The 17389-nt window shown below is 37.0% G+C and overlaps 1 protein-coding gene across 3 annotated transcripts in view; it reads left to right on the top strand.

Annotated features, from left to right (window-relative positions):
- ZFAT (zinc finger and AT-hook domain containing) overlaps positions 1–13838 on the top strand; it is a 76970-nt gene extending 63132 nt beyond the window's left edge. The window contains exons 15-16 of one of the 3 annotated variants that reach the window (XM_039715469.1): positions 1307–1437; positions 12609–13838. In XM_039715469.1, coding sequence (XP_039571403.1) covers positions 1307–1437; positions 12609–12848 — 371 coding nt within the window. In that variant the 3' untranslated portion in view covers positions 12849–13838. Of the gene's footprint in view, positions 1–1306; positions 1438–1993; positions 2230–12589 lie in introns of those variants that run through there. The other 2 variants (XM_039715470.1, XM_039715471.1) reach the window with 2 other exon arrangements.
- The last annotated feature ends 3551 nt before the right edge of the window (positions 13839–17389 follow it).

The following is a 17389-nucleotide window of genomic DNA, read 5'->3' as shown; positions in this document are numbered from 1 at the left end:
TTAAATTCCATTATTGCCAGTTTTTCTATATTAATGTAATGAGTTGAGATTCTGAATAAGTGAAAATTTCTTGAAAACTTTTCTTAAACTTCTGTATATCTAAATTAAAATAAATATTGTCACGGAATGTACTGTACATAGCAGTCTTTATTTGAAGCATGAAGCTATAATTTTTTGAGTAATCTTCTTTTGGAGCATCCAACTTCAGGTACTCTTCCAGCATATTCCTCTTAGCATAAAAACAGTAGTATCTTGTCTAAAGGCAGTTTTATAGTTAAAAAAAACCCAAGGCAAGCAAACCTTTTTCAGTACTCAGATACACTTGATTCTTACATAAATTACAAGATATAACTACTTTCTGTTTGAAATTTAATTATCTCACCTAGACTACCTATACTATCACACTATCAACCTCAGTTTAAAAGAGTTTAACTTAGGAAATTAGATTTATTTTATTTTCTATCTTTTTTCTATCTCTGACAGTGATTAAAGCAAATAAAAGGCAGCTTTGCTTGGCTCTGACAGTTTCTTTCCTTGTCTGACATCTCCCTCATGCTGACAGTGGGCATGTAGGAATAGTGGGCCATTGGTGGGAATTTGTATTGTATTGCATAACAAAAAACATTTTTCTGCATTCAGGTCTTTCACGCCTTAGGAGAAGTGAGAGTACAGCTATAAATGTTTTGTTTGGGTTTTTTTGTAAACATCCCTTTCCTTTGGCAGGGCTACACACATCAGAGAATGTTTTAAAAAGGACAGACATGTTCTGATCCAGTGTTTATAAAATGATCAGTATGAGTTTTCCCAAGCAATTAACCTTTTCCTTCAGCAGATTAGTGATAAAACTTCTTCATTTAGGTTGAGGGGTATTGCAGAGGATCAGACAGAGGGTAACCACAGATTTCTAAAACACCAAGTGGCTGCTATGGTTATAGCTATACTGGCAGGTTCTGTGAAGGTGAATGTCTAGTAAATACACATTGGATTTGTAAAGTCTTGCAGCTTCCTAATTTGCAATTCCTGCTATGACTTGTGGCTGTTGTTTCTTTATTCAATGTACTCTTTTAGATCTCTTTCAAATAGGCATAGAAGTGATCAGTGTGAGTGCACTTGCTGATTCATGCATTCCCTGGGCAAATTTATTTTGTGAATACTTCCCTGCCATAGATCTGTTATTAAAATGTCACATTATTGAGCTTTTTGAATTGTACCAACAGCTCTGTGAGTCAGGGCTGCGCTGTTTGATTCACATAGCCCCAGAACTGTTCTCCTGTGATGATCTTATGGCTGCTGTCTTTCTGATAAGGTGAAAGACTGGATCCAACAGCTGTAAACATCCTGCAGCAGATCATTGAGTTGGGTTCGGAGTCCCACGATGCCACCGCAGTGGCTTCTGTCGTTACCATGGCGCCTGGCACGGTGACAGTGGTGAAGCAGGTAAGGGCTCTCTTCTTCTCTAAACCAGCCACATTTCATTTTCATATATTTACTGTGAAATGGGGGTTACTCTGCACGGGACAAATCTTAAATGATCATTCAAGACGCATAGAGAATTTTTCCTGATTTTTCACTGGGTGTTGTGTTTACATGCCCACACAGAGGTACATGTTTATACATATATACACATATATCTTTATACATCTAAAAATGCATATAGTTTTGTATGTATCTAAAATATGAGTGAATAAATACACCTGTATGTGTATGTAGGTATGTGTGTGAAAATACAACTTTTTTCTAGCAGGTGTTTTCAGGCTTTATAAAATAATGTACTTCTATTTTGTGCATTGACACTTAATGCCATCGTCATCTAAAGGATTCAGGTGGTCCTTGGTGCAGCAAGCAGAAGTAAATAATTTTCAATTTGAGGTGCCTGTTGGGTTCAAACGTCAAGACTTCTGCTCAGTATTTCCTCATCACAGGTGTCTGCTAACTGCCATTTTTCATTCTCCTCTCAGTGTTCTTTAAATTATGTTTGTTCCTTCTCTTTCAGCACAGCTCTTTGCTTTTCCCTTTCCCCACTGATTCACTGGGGTCTCTGCACTCAGTGGTTGACAGGTGAGGAAAGTACATGAGAAGTTTTAACTTCTCAAAGAGTTGAAGTAACTCTTTTTATTTAAATGAACCAGAACTGATTATTCTGAGTGCTAAAACTAACTTTTGAGTTCAGCATTTTTGGTAGTGTTTTGGACATTGAGTTCATGAGAGTTCCACAGAAGTGTGAAGTTCATGGTCTCTGAAGTGCTTGGATAGTTCCTAAGCTTGCTGCCCAAATGTCACAAAGACAAGGCAGAATTTGAAGTCAGAGCATTTTCAGATGTTCCTTTGCAATACTTAACAGGTATGTTGACTAGAAACTATGTAAGAGTTTAGGGCTTTTTTTGTAGAATAACATACCCAAACTTGAAAACTAAATTCAGTCATTAAAGAGAAGAGACAGTGTGGTCCAGTTATGCCTTTTATAGTACAGCCACTACCAACGTGCATGCTGTGCTATAGAGATGACCTGTTTAGGGGTTGAATGCAGTATTAGCAATTGGTGTTTGTCAATATTATTGAAATTAGTTCTTCCCTAAAGAAATTAATCTTTTGAGGCTGTTGTACTAAAGGACTATGAGGAAGTGGCTTCTGAGGGAGAGCTGCCTAGAGAATGTTTTGATATCTGAGTGTTAAGCTTTAAATATACGGGTATTAACTCTGATCAATATCTGAGTCATCATAAAATCTATTAACTTCTTTGTTGGACCCTCTGAATTTACTGGTAACTTTTGCTAAGTAAATATTTATATTCCAAATTAATTTTCTTCTTCACTTTTCAATCCATATTTCTAGCCTTTTGAGTTTGCAGACTGCCAAGCCTTATTCATTTCTTCTTCCCTGTATACATTCAGTGATTCTTACTGATATCAAACTCTTACAAGCGCCACTCCTATATTAAATGAAATATTGAATTCTCAGAGCACAGAATCTCTTTGTTACTTTTCTTTTTTTGCCCCCTATCCCCCTCTCTTTAGAATCTTTTATGTTTTTAAAATTTTTCTTTTCATTTTTCTATTTTTTTTTCTGTAGAAATTGGGTTTTTTATCATAGTCTGGTGTGTTATACAGCTGTAGTTACTTTCCAGCTCTTGTCTTCCCACCATAAAATTGCTCCAGAGTTACAAGAACACCTAATTTTAATCTGAGGGAATGAGGTCTTTAAATGTTATTAGCTTGACTTTAATTCTCCCCTATTAGAAACAGTCAGGATTTTTTCCTTTAATACTGAGTTGCTTTCTGTGGGATACCCCTCATTTGTAGCTATGACTTGGTTGGGTTTTAATTATCATAGGTTCCTAATTGTCAACCTTGAAGTGACCTTTAGATATGTTCATATCTCACTTTCCTGCTGGAAAATGTATTCCACACTTTCTTCTGTGACCTTCAGCTTCTCCTGTGGATTGTGAGACAAAGAATTCATTCAGGGTGTCAGCAATCTATCGACATCATCTGTCACTGAATTTCCACTCCTGTTCTTTAATGGCCTCACAGAGTCCTTGCTTAGCAGCTTGGATCCATTTTTCTTTCCTTAACAACATTTATTGTAGTTGTCCTGATTTTTATGCTATTTGTTTTTTTCTTTTTCTCTAAGGACATACATTACCCATTTCTTACATCAGTTCTTACTTGCAAATCTCATTTTTGGCAACTTTCCTTCATATTTCTCTATTTGCACCAAGAAATCTCTTCTAATTCTAAACTACTAGAATGTTTCGAAAGGATTTTTTTTTTTGCTCTAAGTGTTACACTATGGTGTTCCTATTTTGTCTCCTCTTTTCTCTCTGGAAATTTTTTCTCCCACAGCTGTCCTCGTCCTTACTTTAACTCATAAAATTCCCATTTACAGTTTATCCTTAAAATCCTGTATAAATCCAGCTGTATCTCAGTAATGCTGCTCATGCTTTAGCACTTCCCTAACCTGTGTGCTCACATACCTTCAGTGTGCTGTGCTTGTAGAGCTTCAGGTTAATGCAAGAATTTTGCCTCCAGAAACAAACTCTCAGTAATGCTGCTAAGCTCGTTACTGTGTGCTCACATACCTTCAGTGTGCTGTGCTTGTAGAGCTTCAGGTTAATGCAAGAATTTTGCCTCCAGAAACAAACTCTGTATTTATCCCTAAGTCCTTTTCAGTATCTTGGAAGATATCTGTTGTATTAATTAGGTCCAACTGGTGTAATTTTAAAATTGTTTTCTACTAGGTCACGCTCTGTATTTATCCCTAAGTCCTTTTCAGCATCTTGGTGTATTAATTAGTATCTGGTGTATTATATAGGTCTAACTGGTGTAATTTTAAAATTGTTTTCTACTAGGTCACAGGACATAAAGGATATCATGTTTGAGGGTTCTTCTGTTAAATTATTGTTCTGCTTGTAGTCTTACTGCAAGTACACTAAATTATAAGTGCACATTATAATGGAGGTGAAATAAAGATCAGATTGTCCTTCACAGCTCCTGAATTGCATGTCAAGAACAAAATTTCAATTCTGACTTAGGAAACTTCATATTTCTTGTTTGTCTGAATGATTATATTAAAGAAAATGCATATAGTTGCATATAGTTGCAACCAATTCCAGCCAGAATTGGGATTTAACTTACTATTTTAAACCCCAAAAATGCAAAGTTAGCCCTGCTTAACTTGGATTATGTTTGGTAAATAGGAATAGTTGTTGGCTCTGTTAGTGTCACATGTATGAGACCATTCCAAGGTTTTTGTCTGGAGCCTGAAATAATTTTATCTTAATTTTGCCTGTGAGTCAATATACTAATCTGTTATTAAAGTTTTTCTAATTTGGGATAAATCCAGTTGTGTGAGCTCTGAAAATGTGCAGCTGCTAAGGAGTGTAATATAAATATCTCATCAAATGCCTGAGGAAAAAATTTAGTAATATTAATTTTTACCAGTGTGATCTGAGACTGGCAGAAATCCCCTTTGACGGTTTGATCACAGCGTGGCAGGAGAAGTCCATCCTTGTTCAGTTACTAGGGATCCACTCTGGATTTCTCTGTAAAAGAGCTGATGAAGGTATTTCTTCATGGCAGGACATTTGAGTTGTTCTGCTCTGCTTAAAGGTAAAAAAGGAGAGAGGAAAGAGTGCTAAGTTTGAAGAACAACTAGGAAAGAGGCTAATAAACGCTTAGAAAAGCCAGGAAATACTCTTCTAATGGATGGTGAATATAGGCAAGAGACTTGTGGGAACAGCACATGGGAAGATGAAGGGACTGGAAGGGTAAAACGAGACACTTTCTGCACATTCAACTCTCTGTGTCCCATTACACATGTACTTTTGCCCCTGTGCCTTAGGGTGGAGATTGATTCATTTGTTTGGGGTTTTTTTTGTTTATTTTGCTAGAAGAGGCTGTTCAATCCATTATTTATAGGGGTGGACTATTTTCCTGGCTTACATGCAAAGCATAAGCAGTCAGGCCAGTATCACACACACCCTTGATTTACAGTCTCTGCAGGCCTGTCTTCAAAGACTGGTTTTTCACACAAAATCTGTGTGCTAAGTAGACTAGAGATAGTGTTTCACTACAAACTGCCTTGATGTTTAGTTGTTTCTGTCAGAATGTACATCAAACAAGGATATTAATTGTTCCATAAAAAGTTTCTTCCAAGTTAAACATTTGTTTGATTTAAATACTGAATTTCTTATGAGGAAACATTACCCTCAGAAATGAACAGCCCTGATAGGTTATTTTTTGCAGAGGAGATTCTTTCAGTGTTTAGTGCTGTAAGTAACTCCAAGGAAACAATATTCAAAGTGCATATTCTTGGTTTCACAATATATGAAGAATATCCTTAAAAGCTTAATTCCTGAATCCCTCACTGCATTGACCAGAACATCAGAAGTGTTTCCTCGTCTTGGTCTGTGTCCATCAGCTCCAGTTTCTCTTCTAGTTGTTGCTCTTCCATTTCCAATGTTTGTTAGCAGGAATGTTTAATGGTAGCAAGATGCTACCTGATATAATTAATATTTTTTCATAAGTGCAGTTTATTTCTTGTATCAGATCCCTTTGAAGCAAAGAGTTGAAAGCATGTAGGGTTCTCTATCCAAATGTGAGGTTTTATTTTTGCCTCAAATTACTACTACAGAGCAGTAGAATTTTGAATTGCAAACCAAAGGTTTACACTGGTATGCACTGTTGTAACCAGTTAAATTTAGTTGCATGTGATCTGTTTTTTAGGGTTTTCCTCATTTAAACAGTGATAGACAAATTTGCTGCTAATTTGTTTCTTTCTTACACCTGTGATACTGCACTGGGTTTGTGTGCTCTAGAACCATCACTTACAGCTCACTCTGAAGATGGCTGAGAAGTTTGTGTTAAATCACTAGTCTTTATTAATCACTAAGGTGATTGTATCAGCCGTTCTGCACAGTTGTTCATCAGAAGTCCACTTTATTTCTCAACTCTCTAGGATGTCTTTGCTATTTTTCAAGCCAGAGAGCTGATTTCCTCCTCAGGACCATTCTGGGGCCTTGCCTGCAGGTGCATACCTAAATGGTGCCAATTTGTTCTGAATGATGACTCCTCTATGGTTTCTCATTTCAACCTTTTATCTACAATGGTCGTCCAAGCCATCATTATTTTATGCTTCAGTTGACTCTGATAATGCTTTTTCTGACATTCAGAGTTTTATGTTTTGTCCCTTTTGTATGCTTTCAGAAAAAACCTCAAAGATTACTTTCTCTCTTCCTGTCATTGCCTTCTCTTATCCTGTTTACTTGATGTTCCTTTTTATCCCACATCAAACAAAATCTTGTTTTCCTTTCCTGAATTTTTTACTCCTTTCCGACTTAGAGTCCCATTTCTCATTAGCTGTAAAGATTTTGTCTCCTACCTTTGCTCAGTCCATGAAGGTGTAGTTGCTTATTGCTTTTTTCAAACATATTTCTAATGCCTTCTTCCATATTGTGCTTAGTTGTGTGGATTTTTAATGAGGAGCAATTTGTACCTCATTGTCTTCTCTCAAATATTTGTCAAAAATGTGATGGCAGCAATTACCTGTGAATAGGCTGTTGTATATTGACACTAATGCCTGGTACACTGAACTACCACTGTCTCATTTATGCTTTACTCTCTCACCTCCCTTTTCCTAGGTCTGCTTACTTTGTCTTGTTTTATGCTGAAATGATACTGAAATTATAAGGCCTTTGGGGCATGAACTACTCTTTTCATGTAGCATAGCTGATGCAATCCAAGTCCTGATCCAAAGCACTACGTAAATATTAACAATAAAGTGCAGGAGTTGGCTGCTGAATTCTCTTTCTTTTCCTTCCACTCAGAAAGATGAGACAGGACTGACGTTTTTACTACTTCTGTACACTGAAGAGAAAGGTTAAATCTATTTCTGAAAAGGATAGTAATCTATTTTTAATTTAGACATAATATGTTCTGGAGAATAAGTATATCAGCTATTACAATAACTAAACAGATCTCTATCAGAAGATAACCAGAAAATATTGGATTTCTATGTGTTTCACCCTTTATTTTAGTTGCTTTCATCCTTTTATTCTGTGATCTCTTCAGGCTCCAGTAAAAGCCTACCATGATAAGTCACTTTCTTCAAAGTGACAGCAGTAGGAAGGCAGAGCAAAGATTATACATCAGCTCAAAGCAGATCACAGAAAATAATTTTATAGCATAGCACATCTTCAAAAGTAAATACCTATTATTAGCATGGCTGTCACATCAGAAGCTGCTGAGCATTGTGCTTCAGCAGCACACCTTGTATTCAGTCTGCTTGGATTGGTCCTGATGTGATGATGGGTGTTGGTGGTAATCCTGGTGGTAATCTAGAAAATTGGCCTATGTACATGTTGATTGTCAATTTTGTAGTTGCTTTAGAACACAGAGCAGTCTGATGCTTCCTGTGGCAGTAACAGCAATGGAAAGTTTTAAATGGGGCAGATGGGGCTGAGGAGTTCTCATCTCTGTAAGGTATAGATAAAATCTCAGTCAAGATCCCTGTCCTGTGAGAGCTCCTAAAACAATAGCAGTGTTGCCATTCTGCCTCAAAAGGAGGTGGGGTGATTCAGCATTTTGCCAGATGAGTGCCATGTCCAGCCACAGTTCCTCTGTCAGGATATATTCAACCAGCCAATTGCTAAAACTTTTAAAAAATCTGCATCAACAGTATGAAGATTTGTTTGTCCTCTTGCTGTTTTTATTTTATGCAAAGCAACTCTTTCATATTCAAGCCTCTTATTATTCCAAAACCATTATGCACCAGATTGTCTTTGTTTTGTAGCTCATTATAGAGATTCAAATGATCAAATTACAGAGTTTTCTTTGTGTCTTTTTCACACAATATAACTGTATGTAAACCAGAACTGAGAAAGAGCTGAAATTATTCAAATGATGCTGAACAAAGCTTGTAGGCACCAATGTAAGCTGACACATCACATATCCAGGTGCTCTCTGTGATCTAAAATGCTTTAATTTTAATCCTTTCTGCAGATATTTTGTATATTTTCTTACTAATGTTTTATGATATAAATAGGAGCATCTGCAGCCTAGTCTAAAGTTTTGAAAATCTGAAAGATCTCTGTGATTAACTTTTCTGCTTCATGGTGAACTGAAAAGCAGTGTTCAATCTGAAATCAAGAGAGCAATCCCACTGAGGATTTGGGGACAGGCCCACCAAAACTGTTTTGAGCACAATGGATCTGGAAGTCCTGCTGACTTCAAGTAAAATTGAAGATACTACAGTATTTCACAAAATGAGCTCTAGAGTAAGGAAAAGGCTTTAGCATCTTACTGCAAATATTTTTTCTTACTCCTTTTCAGGAAAGGGAAGACATATGTTTTCCTTAATGGCTTGGATTCATTTATTTCAAATTTAAAAATACTTTGTTTTGAGAGAAAGAGATTCTTCTAAGAGAGACCCATTTGTAATGAATACTTCCATGTATTTGGATGATCCTTGGATATGTAAATTAAGAACATTTGGAATTTAGAGATGTTGAGCTTCTTCCGAAAGCATGGTGGAGAAAGTCCTATTGGCTTTTGCGAGAGACAGATTTAGTTAATAAAGAATATTTATGCAGGTACTGACTTGATTTAATGTGCCAGCTGTGTGTGGCTTCAGCTCCTTGCTGTCATTCTTTAATGAAGGATAAGCAGACAGATGCTTTTCAGCTGACTCTCAAACAGAAAAGAGGTCTTGGATGCTGCTCTTCAAAAGATTTCAGAAGCCAATAAAGAGAATTGAGTGTGGTGACTTCGTTCATTCAGATGGCAGCTGTCCCACTGTTTCATCAATTTGAGGGATGTAAATTAACATTTTGAGATTATTCCCTGTGGAACAATCTAATAGGAACCAAGCAGAAGCATGTAAACATTGAACTGATTTGAAATGTAAATATCCCAAATAATGTGGTGATTTGTCAAACTAAAGGGATTACAGATAGCTGTCCAAAAAAAGATACTGGAAGCTAGAAACACCAGAAATAAAGGCATTAGTTTTCTTTACCCTGCATGACAAGGGTAATAAACCCACATCAATAAACTCAGGTAGGGAGTTTAAATTAACTTTCTTTATTGGCCATTTTCATTTCAAAAGGATATAAAACTAAATAAGTATTAGATTGCTGCTATTGAATTGAATGAGATTCTGCTTTCATTTCATTTTTGTGTCAACTATGCTTTATTTATTTTCCTCTCTTCATTATTTATGTACATTCACAGACCTATATTTAAAATTATTTATGGGCTTTTATTTGGAGTGACAACAGTGAGATCCATCTCATACTGTGCTGTGCATTCTTGCAGCTCGTAGCAAATGTAGTGTAATTTTTCTGGTCTGAGGCATGTTGTCAGAGGGTTATGTGTAGTACACTAAAACAAGAGGGATTAGTGTATATTGCATAATTATAGGGCCACATTTTAGACACCCCTGTTTCTGTATTTGTTTCAGCATCTCTAGATCAAGGGGCTGTAATTGTGAGCTGATTCATAACAGGCTGTAAGATTCTAATTATCTAACATTTTTAACTGCAGCTTCCTATCTGAATTCAATGGTGATTAGACTTCTCATGGCCTGTTGCAATATTCATGGGTAGATCTTGTATATGTCCTTAACTTCTATAGAGCTGACAGTGGAGCAAGTACCCTCAGGAAAGAGGAGAGGACAGTTTTGAAAAGAGAGTTTGGTATAAGAATTCACTAAAGCTCAGTTGCTTTCAATAGGATTTAGGCATTCTTTAATAATTAAAAAATAAAAAAGGGTGCATTAAGAGCAGCAAGAGACAAAAATTTACATTTCTATAGGTTTTTTTCATGATTTAGCTTCTTGCTTTTCAAAGAGAGGCTCATGCTTCCTTTAGTGAGGGGTGCAAGGGCCTTATAAAAAGAGCAAGTGATTTTTGACAGATAGGGAAAGGACATGGGGGCTTGTTTATAAACTCAAAAAAGAGAGACTTAGATTAGATGTTAGGAAAAAATTCTTTGCTCAGAGGGTAGTGAGGCATGGGAACAGATTGCCCAGAGAAGTTGTGGATGCCCCATCCCTGGGTGTGTTTGAGGCCAAGCTGGATAGATCTAATGGGAGGTGTCCCTGCCCAAGGCAGAAGGGTTGGAACTAGATCATCTCCAACCAAACCATTCTGAGTCTATTGTTCTTTAGTTCTATGATACCTGCATTTTGAGACAATATAAATTGTTCTTTCTGAGGCTGGTTGCAAATTTTACTGTGTCAAGAAAACATCCAGCATCATCCTCTTGTGCTGAGCATGAACTTCAGCAGGAGCTGTTTAAACTGTATTTCAAATACAACATTAAGATATGTTGATAAAAGAATGTGAAAAGGACTTAATTCTGCTCCTGTATTTTTTATCCCCATAAACAGAATCCTGTGCATGAAGCCAGAGTGGGCATTGGTGGGTATGACTGTGCTGTTGCATTAAGATCAGTGACAATGGCCAGATTCCCTTTAGATGTTAAATCTTTCACCAGATAAAATCCACATTTATTTCATTAGTATATTACAGCCATACTGACTTTGGGCCCTCTGAATAATTTAACAGCTGGACATACTCGTTATTGTTCAAGAAAAAGCTTTCTATAGCCTTATTCATTGAGTGAAAGTTCAGAGTGCTGTGAAGTCCTAAGGGGCTTGTGAATCTCTGAAATCTTCTTCTGACAGGTATTTTTAACATGAAATAGAAAAGTCATAAGCAAAGTCACTGTATAACAAAGAGAATGGTTGCTTAGGGAAAAAAATTAAATGAGCAAAGACCATCAGGAAAACAAACATATAGGGCCTATTTTTCTCCTTGCTTGTCTCTAAGGGACCAAATAATCCTTAGAATCTCCACGGTAGTTCTTCCCTTCTGTTCCCACCCCCTTCTTAAACAGCATTAATGATCTTAACTTTATTTACTTGAATTCAGTTGTGCTACCTCTGTTTACTTTTGAGCCAGCTTCTAACAAAAAAAAAAAAAAAAAAAGCAAAAGCCCTTTCTAACTCTTTCTAACTTCTGTAACTTAGATTCCACAATTCACGGAATCTACCATGTCTGACATCTTCTTTCTAAGATCACCCAAGAGTTCAGTGCTGCAGGAGCACACTGTGCTCCAGCAGACAGAACCATTGATTCCTAGAATGGTTTGGATTGGAAAGGACTGTAAAGATCATCTCAGTCCAACCTTCCTGCCATGGATAGGGACACTTCCCCTAACAAATGCTTTTGCATATGTCCTGCATACTGAAAAATTGCTGTTCCATTCTCTCCTTAAAAGTAGATTATTTTATCAGTAATACATGAGAGAATGCATTTCTTCCTTATGACTTACAGTTTCCTGATTTATTTATATTTGTCGGGATGGGAGTACTTTGCATAGGAATTTTATATGGGTCTGCTAGAGGATTAAGATTTGGTTTTGCATTCTAGTATGTAGTGTATTTCAGTAATTGACAGGCACTTGTATGAATTTGGAATTCAGCACCAGATTGTGTTGCTTTTTTAAATTTTGACAAGAAACAAAATGTTCAGTAAAAAATCCTTTATTTTTACTTGTTTCTGTCACTCTCCTTTCAATAATGTAAACATTGCTGCCGCACAAACAGTAGGCCTAAGGAACCTATTTCAGTGATATTTATATTTCACATTTTTCTAATAAAATCCCTTAAGGTTTACCGTGAAATTTGCACTTCTAAGAGCAGCCATTGACTAGGGAGAAAAAGAAAAGTGGGTACAGTAGGTGTTTTTTCACATGGCTTTGGATGGGTTCTCAACTCAGTGCTACTAGAGGAATTGACTTCAGATTATTTAAATAAAAGCAGTTTTGAAGGAGTGACTCTGAGAGATTAAAGCTATCTCTAAAGACCAGTGTTCCTGAAACTTTGCAGCTCTCTGTGCCCAGAACCGAGATGCTGTGTTGGTGCTTTCAGTATTCTGCCTAGCTACACACTCATTAATCAACAGTGCCCGCATTTTCTGCAAAACTGACGTTTTCTTTCAAAACTGCGCGATTGCTGATTTGTGTGCTGTATTTCCATTAATCATCACAACACCAGGTACTTCTTGGGAAGGTGAAATTTCTGTAAGCTCTCCACTGTCTCCTCAGGTGAAGGAAGAGGAGCAGTCAGCCAACCACACGCTGATGATCCAGGAGACGCTGCAGCAGGCGTCGGTGGAGCTGTCGGAGCAACATCACCTGGTGGTGTCCTCGGATGAGGTGGAGGGCATCGAGACAGTCACTGTCTATACCCAGGGAGGGGAGGCCTCAGAATTCATTGTTTATGTTCAGGAAGCTGTGCAGCCTGTGGAGGAGCAAGCTGTGGAAGAATCAGTGCAGGAGCTCTAGAGAACAATGCTCAAAGGAGATGATTTCTTGATTTGCCAAAGCCAGAGGTTTGGGGCTTTTTGTCCCAGCCAAAAGTGAGCAAGCTGATGGATTTTCAGTTGATTTGTGAAGTGATCTCACTGGTTGGATAGTATCAGTAGCTTAGATGTATTATGTGCAAAACCTTCTCAGACTTGTTTTTTTTCTAGAAAATGCTTTTAAGGAAAAAGTGTTCTTCCCCTTCTTAGAAGATCTCTCACTTGATTCCTGTAAATTTGCACAAATATTGTCTGTTCAAAACTGTGGTATCCCATGATAAAAACCATCTGTAAAGGTAGCTAGAGTGTCTGGAAAAGTCCATACCTCCCATTTTATACATGCTTCATATGTTCTTGACTTGGCTGGAAGCAGAGGTTTTTTTTCTATAATTTAAAAGGGCCTCTTAGCTCTGAGTACATGCTTAGAAAGTGTCTGCTGAGTTGTGGATCTAGCCCAAACAAGGGCTTGAGTTTTAATTAGAAACACACCACAGATGGACTGTAGTTTATACCTGTGAGATGATCCTTTCAGTTTGGGAGGTATTTAAAGCCATATGTGATAATTCTGGGTATCAGTAGGGATGACTGTTATTTAGCTATTTGAATAATGATAACTGTTTCCATCCCACTGAATAAATACCTATCTGGTATATATAAGGTGAAACCAAAACTGTCAAATCAAGGAAATATTCTTTTGTTTTAAAGAAAAAAATATATTCAAAAGATTTGTAAATGCTATAAGAGATGTATGTTCTTATGTTTTAAACAGACATGCTTGTAAATATGACTGTGTGAAAAAATTTGTACAAAAAGCTTAAGTAAATATTGATGAGAATCAAGATATTCTTAATTATGCATGTATATAGTTCCAGATTTTTCTTCATGAATCTTGAATTGTTTCTGGTTTAATATTTTTAAATTTGAGCTATAAAAATTATTAATAAATTAAAAATTGTCTAATGTTTTCTTCTAATGCTTCAATTTCTTAAGTGTTGGTTTCCCTTCTGTAGCTAATTAAAAAGTGCTGGTGTGCATTCACTGTGACAAGTTATTCCTCCAGTTAGTGGTCTCTTATCAAGCAAGTACCACCATGAAATACAGGCAGACCTTTCTATGTGATTTAACTTACTTATGGGTGTCCTGGGTAAAAAAGTGGAAAAAAGCTTTTACTAAGTGGATGTAATGTTGGTTGTCAGCATCTTTTGAGTCTGCTGGGTTCTCTTGGTGCTGGGCAAAATCAGAGTGTAAACCTGTAGTGACTTTTTCTCCCTTAGCTCTGGCAATGGGGAGTTTAAATTTGTTAATGGAAAAGAACTGAGACTTGCTTGACTTGGATGGCAGCTTTGTTTCCTCTGGTTTCATCCTGAGGGTGCACCAGGAGCCCAAGGGATGCTGGGTTTGTAGGGTGGAGACCTTTTTGCCATTTTGTGTCACTGACCAGAGCTGGTCACAAGTGTCAGGGTTGATTCTGTGTATGTTCAGTAAACTTGGCAAGAGCGAGCCATGAAATGTTTAGTAACATTTGAAAGGTGATAGAAACCAATGCATCAAGTGTATCAGTATGATTAATAAGAAACTGTGTTTTTGTAATTATTGCTTGAAATTCAGTGTTGGTTTACAAGAAAAATGCTGTTATCTAGAAGAGAAGAAAGCGGTCTCAAAAAACTTACAATTTCTTGAAACAGCCCATTTACTGTTAAAACCATGTTAGAGCCTCTTGATTCCATATGGTGGTATGTAAGTGGTTTACATAAGTGGTGAACTTAGTGTAAAACATCTCTGAAAAGTGGACAGAAATATTTTTCTATGCATCACTCAAGAATTCTGAAGTCCATTGTTTCAGATAGACTGAGTAATTGTGTCTGGAAGAGGTGTGGCTGTATTTGGACAAAGAGCTTGGGGGGTTTGTTTTAATTCCAGTATATCACAGCCATACATACCTATGTAATTAAAGGCTTGATATCTAATTGATGAGTTATATTACATTTTCCTATACTAAATCATAAACACGTGAATTTTCTGTTTCCTTTTTATTATTGTCTTAAAAATACTTTTCAATTCAGGTCTTTTTTCCCCAGCTCTGCCTCCCATGACCTAAACAGAACAAATTGTTTTTACTTTTAATGGCATGTTTTCCAACAAGATTACAGAAGTGACATTGATACAATTCAGAGTTTCAAAACAATATTTTTAATTCTTCTGAAGTTATAGATTTCTTAGTCCACACAGCATCTTAGCACTGCTGTATAGAAAATGAACTACAACCATTCAATATTAATAAAGGAAAATGATTTCACATTCCAATAATTTGCTTACAACATGGACATGTGCTTTACAAATTTTAAAAAACTGAAGCCAGACCCAAAACACAGAAAAAAACCTCTTGCATCTCAAGAATGAGCAGTCCTGTTAGCACAGTTAGTAGAGAAAGGAAGAATGTAGCAAAAATCATACTGCAAGATATTCAATTCTTCAAATGATTTAAGATCCAAGTGGGCAGAAAATCTGGTGTATGAGGGAATCTTTTGGAGCTGTGTTTGCATGATCAGGACTTGCAGGATCAGGATATTTGACTTGAATTCTTCACCTGTGGAAGAGTCTGATCACAGAAGGTTCAGTGAAGTGTCAATGGAAATGCGGAAATTGACCCAGTGAGGAAGTTTTACCTTTCTGACCCTTGTAAAAATCTAACTCTTGTGACAAAAGCATACTGAATGTTTGAGACTGACCACTCAGGGAGAACTTCTTTCCCAAGTCCCACCTAATATTTTATGGAGGTAGAATTATCAACCCATATTATGCCCTAAAAGACTGCAAGCCTGTCTTGCCTTGCCTACACCTAGGGTTGTATTTATGTAAGAGCAGTGAGACTCAATTGAGGACTCTGCTACTAGTATTGAATAAAAATAAGGTTCATTTTTATTTTGTAATTCTTTTGATCTGTTAATAAGGATGACTGCTATCAGCACTCACAGAGCAGAGCTTTGTGAAACAGATAGTGTGCACAAAGTCATAGTTTATGGATGGTTATATTTGGGTTTGTGTTGATGGTTGGATTTCTTTACACCAGATCACAATTTTTGCTATTTGCAGGTACGTTTGAGCTGTATCTGAAAGTTTGAACAGGGGGTGACATGAGCTCATTTGCAGATGGCATCATTAACAAAAGTGTGGCTTGTTTAGGTAATGCCAATTCTGTGTGAACTGCAGATGTTCTGTTCCCTTTTGTGATACAATGACAGTGAGGTTACTGAGTGGTGCTGCACGTGCCTTGACAGCTTCTCAATTTGCATTTTCAGCTTTTCCATCATAGCAGACATTATTTCCATCAATAGCAGCACTACTCCATTTGTCTTTTTTCTTCCTTGAAATGAGGGCAACTTTAATCTGGGAAGACTTTCATGTTCACTCAGTTACAGAGATGTGTTTTGGCTCATCCTGAAGATCAGACTTGCTATTAGACATAAATATGCAGTATCATCTCCATTCCTGCTATAGTTCCACCAGGTAAGTGATTAAGGTGATCTTTTATGAGTTCCTGTTCTCAATTTGCCTGTATTGTGGTTTAGGTGATTAAAACAGTGCTTGAAAACAGTGATTAAAAACACACATTTCAAAGGACAGTGCAAATTACAGATCTCTCATATCTGCCAAACAAAATATCCTGTTCAAGTCCATTGTGTTCCCCATCCTGTCAACCTTCAAAATGGTTGAAGCAGAGAAAGGAAGCTGGCATGTTTCTCTCTTGATAAACACTGATGGACAAAAATGCTGTGTCTGTGTCTGATACCAGGTCTGGTCCAATTCCATGCCCTGTGCTCTGGGATGATCCTTCTGGAGCAGAGAGGTTGGACCAGGTGCCCCAATGTGGTGTTTTCCACCCTGACCTGAGATTCTGTGAAGTGCCTGTGTAACCCTGATAGCAATGTTTAAGGATTTCACCGGGGGGAAGGAGCAGAGCTCAGTGTGAAACAAAACCTTGGAATAAAATCATCAAGGAAAAGAAATATAAGGTAAATTAACGGAATTAACATCCTGTTGGGAAGATCTATTAGCCTAGAAAGTAATACCTAAAGCTTATCTTGAGTTGCTCTGTTTTTGCACTGAGTAAAATACAGCCAAACAATGGGAATGAGCCTGGTGGGAAGAACAGGGCAGCTGACCTCAAAATTTCTCTGACACCTCAGGTTTCTGGGCATTTAATAACAGCAAAAGAGAAAAAACTGACAAACTACCTTTTTTATATTCAGAACCACACCTAACAAGAATGCTTGTCAGAGCTCACTCTGAAGGAATTGATGGGATGGGCTTTCATGGGATCTTAAATGAGAGCAAAATCATCACTTACATTTCCTTATTCTTAGGTCACATATTCTTCATAAAAAGTTCAGTGCAAAGCTTGAAGTGAGTAGTGGCTGCCAGTAAAGCAGAAAAACAAAATAAATGTTTCTGACAACACTATAAATGACCTTTATATTCCCTATAAAAGTATTTTTACAGGTTGGTTTGCTAAAGGGGGTTAAA

Source organism: Passer montanus, unplaced genomic scaffold (genome assembly GCF_014805655.1).
Source record: "Passer montanus isolate IOZ18808 unplaced genomic scaffold, ASM1480565v1 scaffold33, whole genome shotgun sequence".
Taxonomy (NCBI): Eukaryota; Metazoa; Chordata; class Aves; order Passeriformes; family Passeridae; genus Passer; species Passer montanus.
Note: the sequence above shows the minus strand (reverse complement) of the source record. Positions and strands in the feature narration are given on the sequence as shown.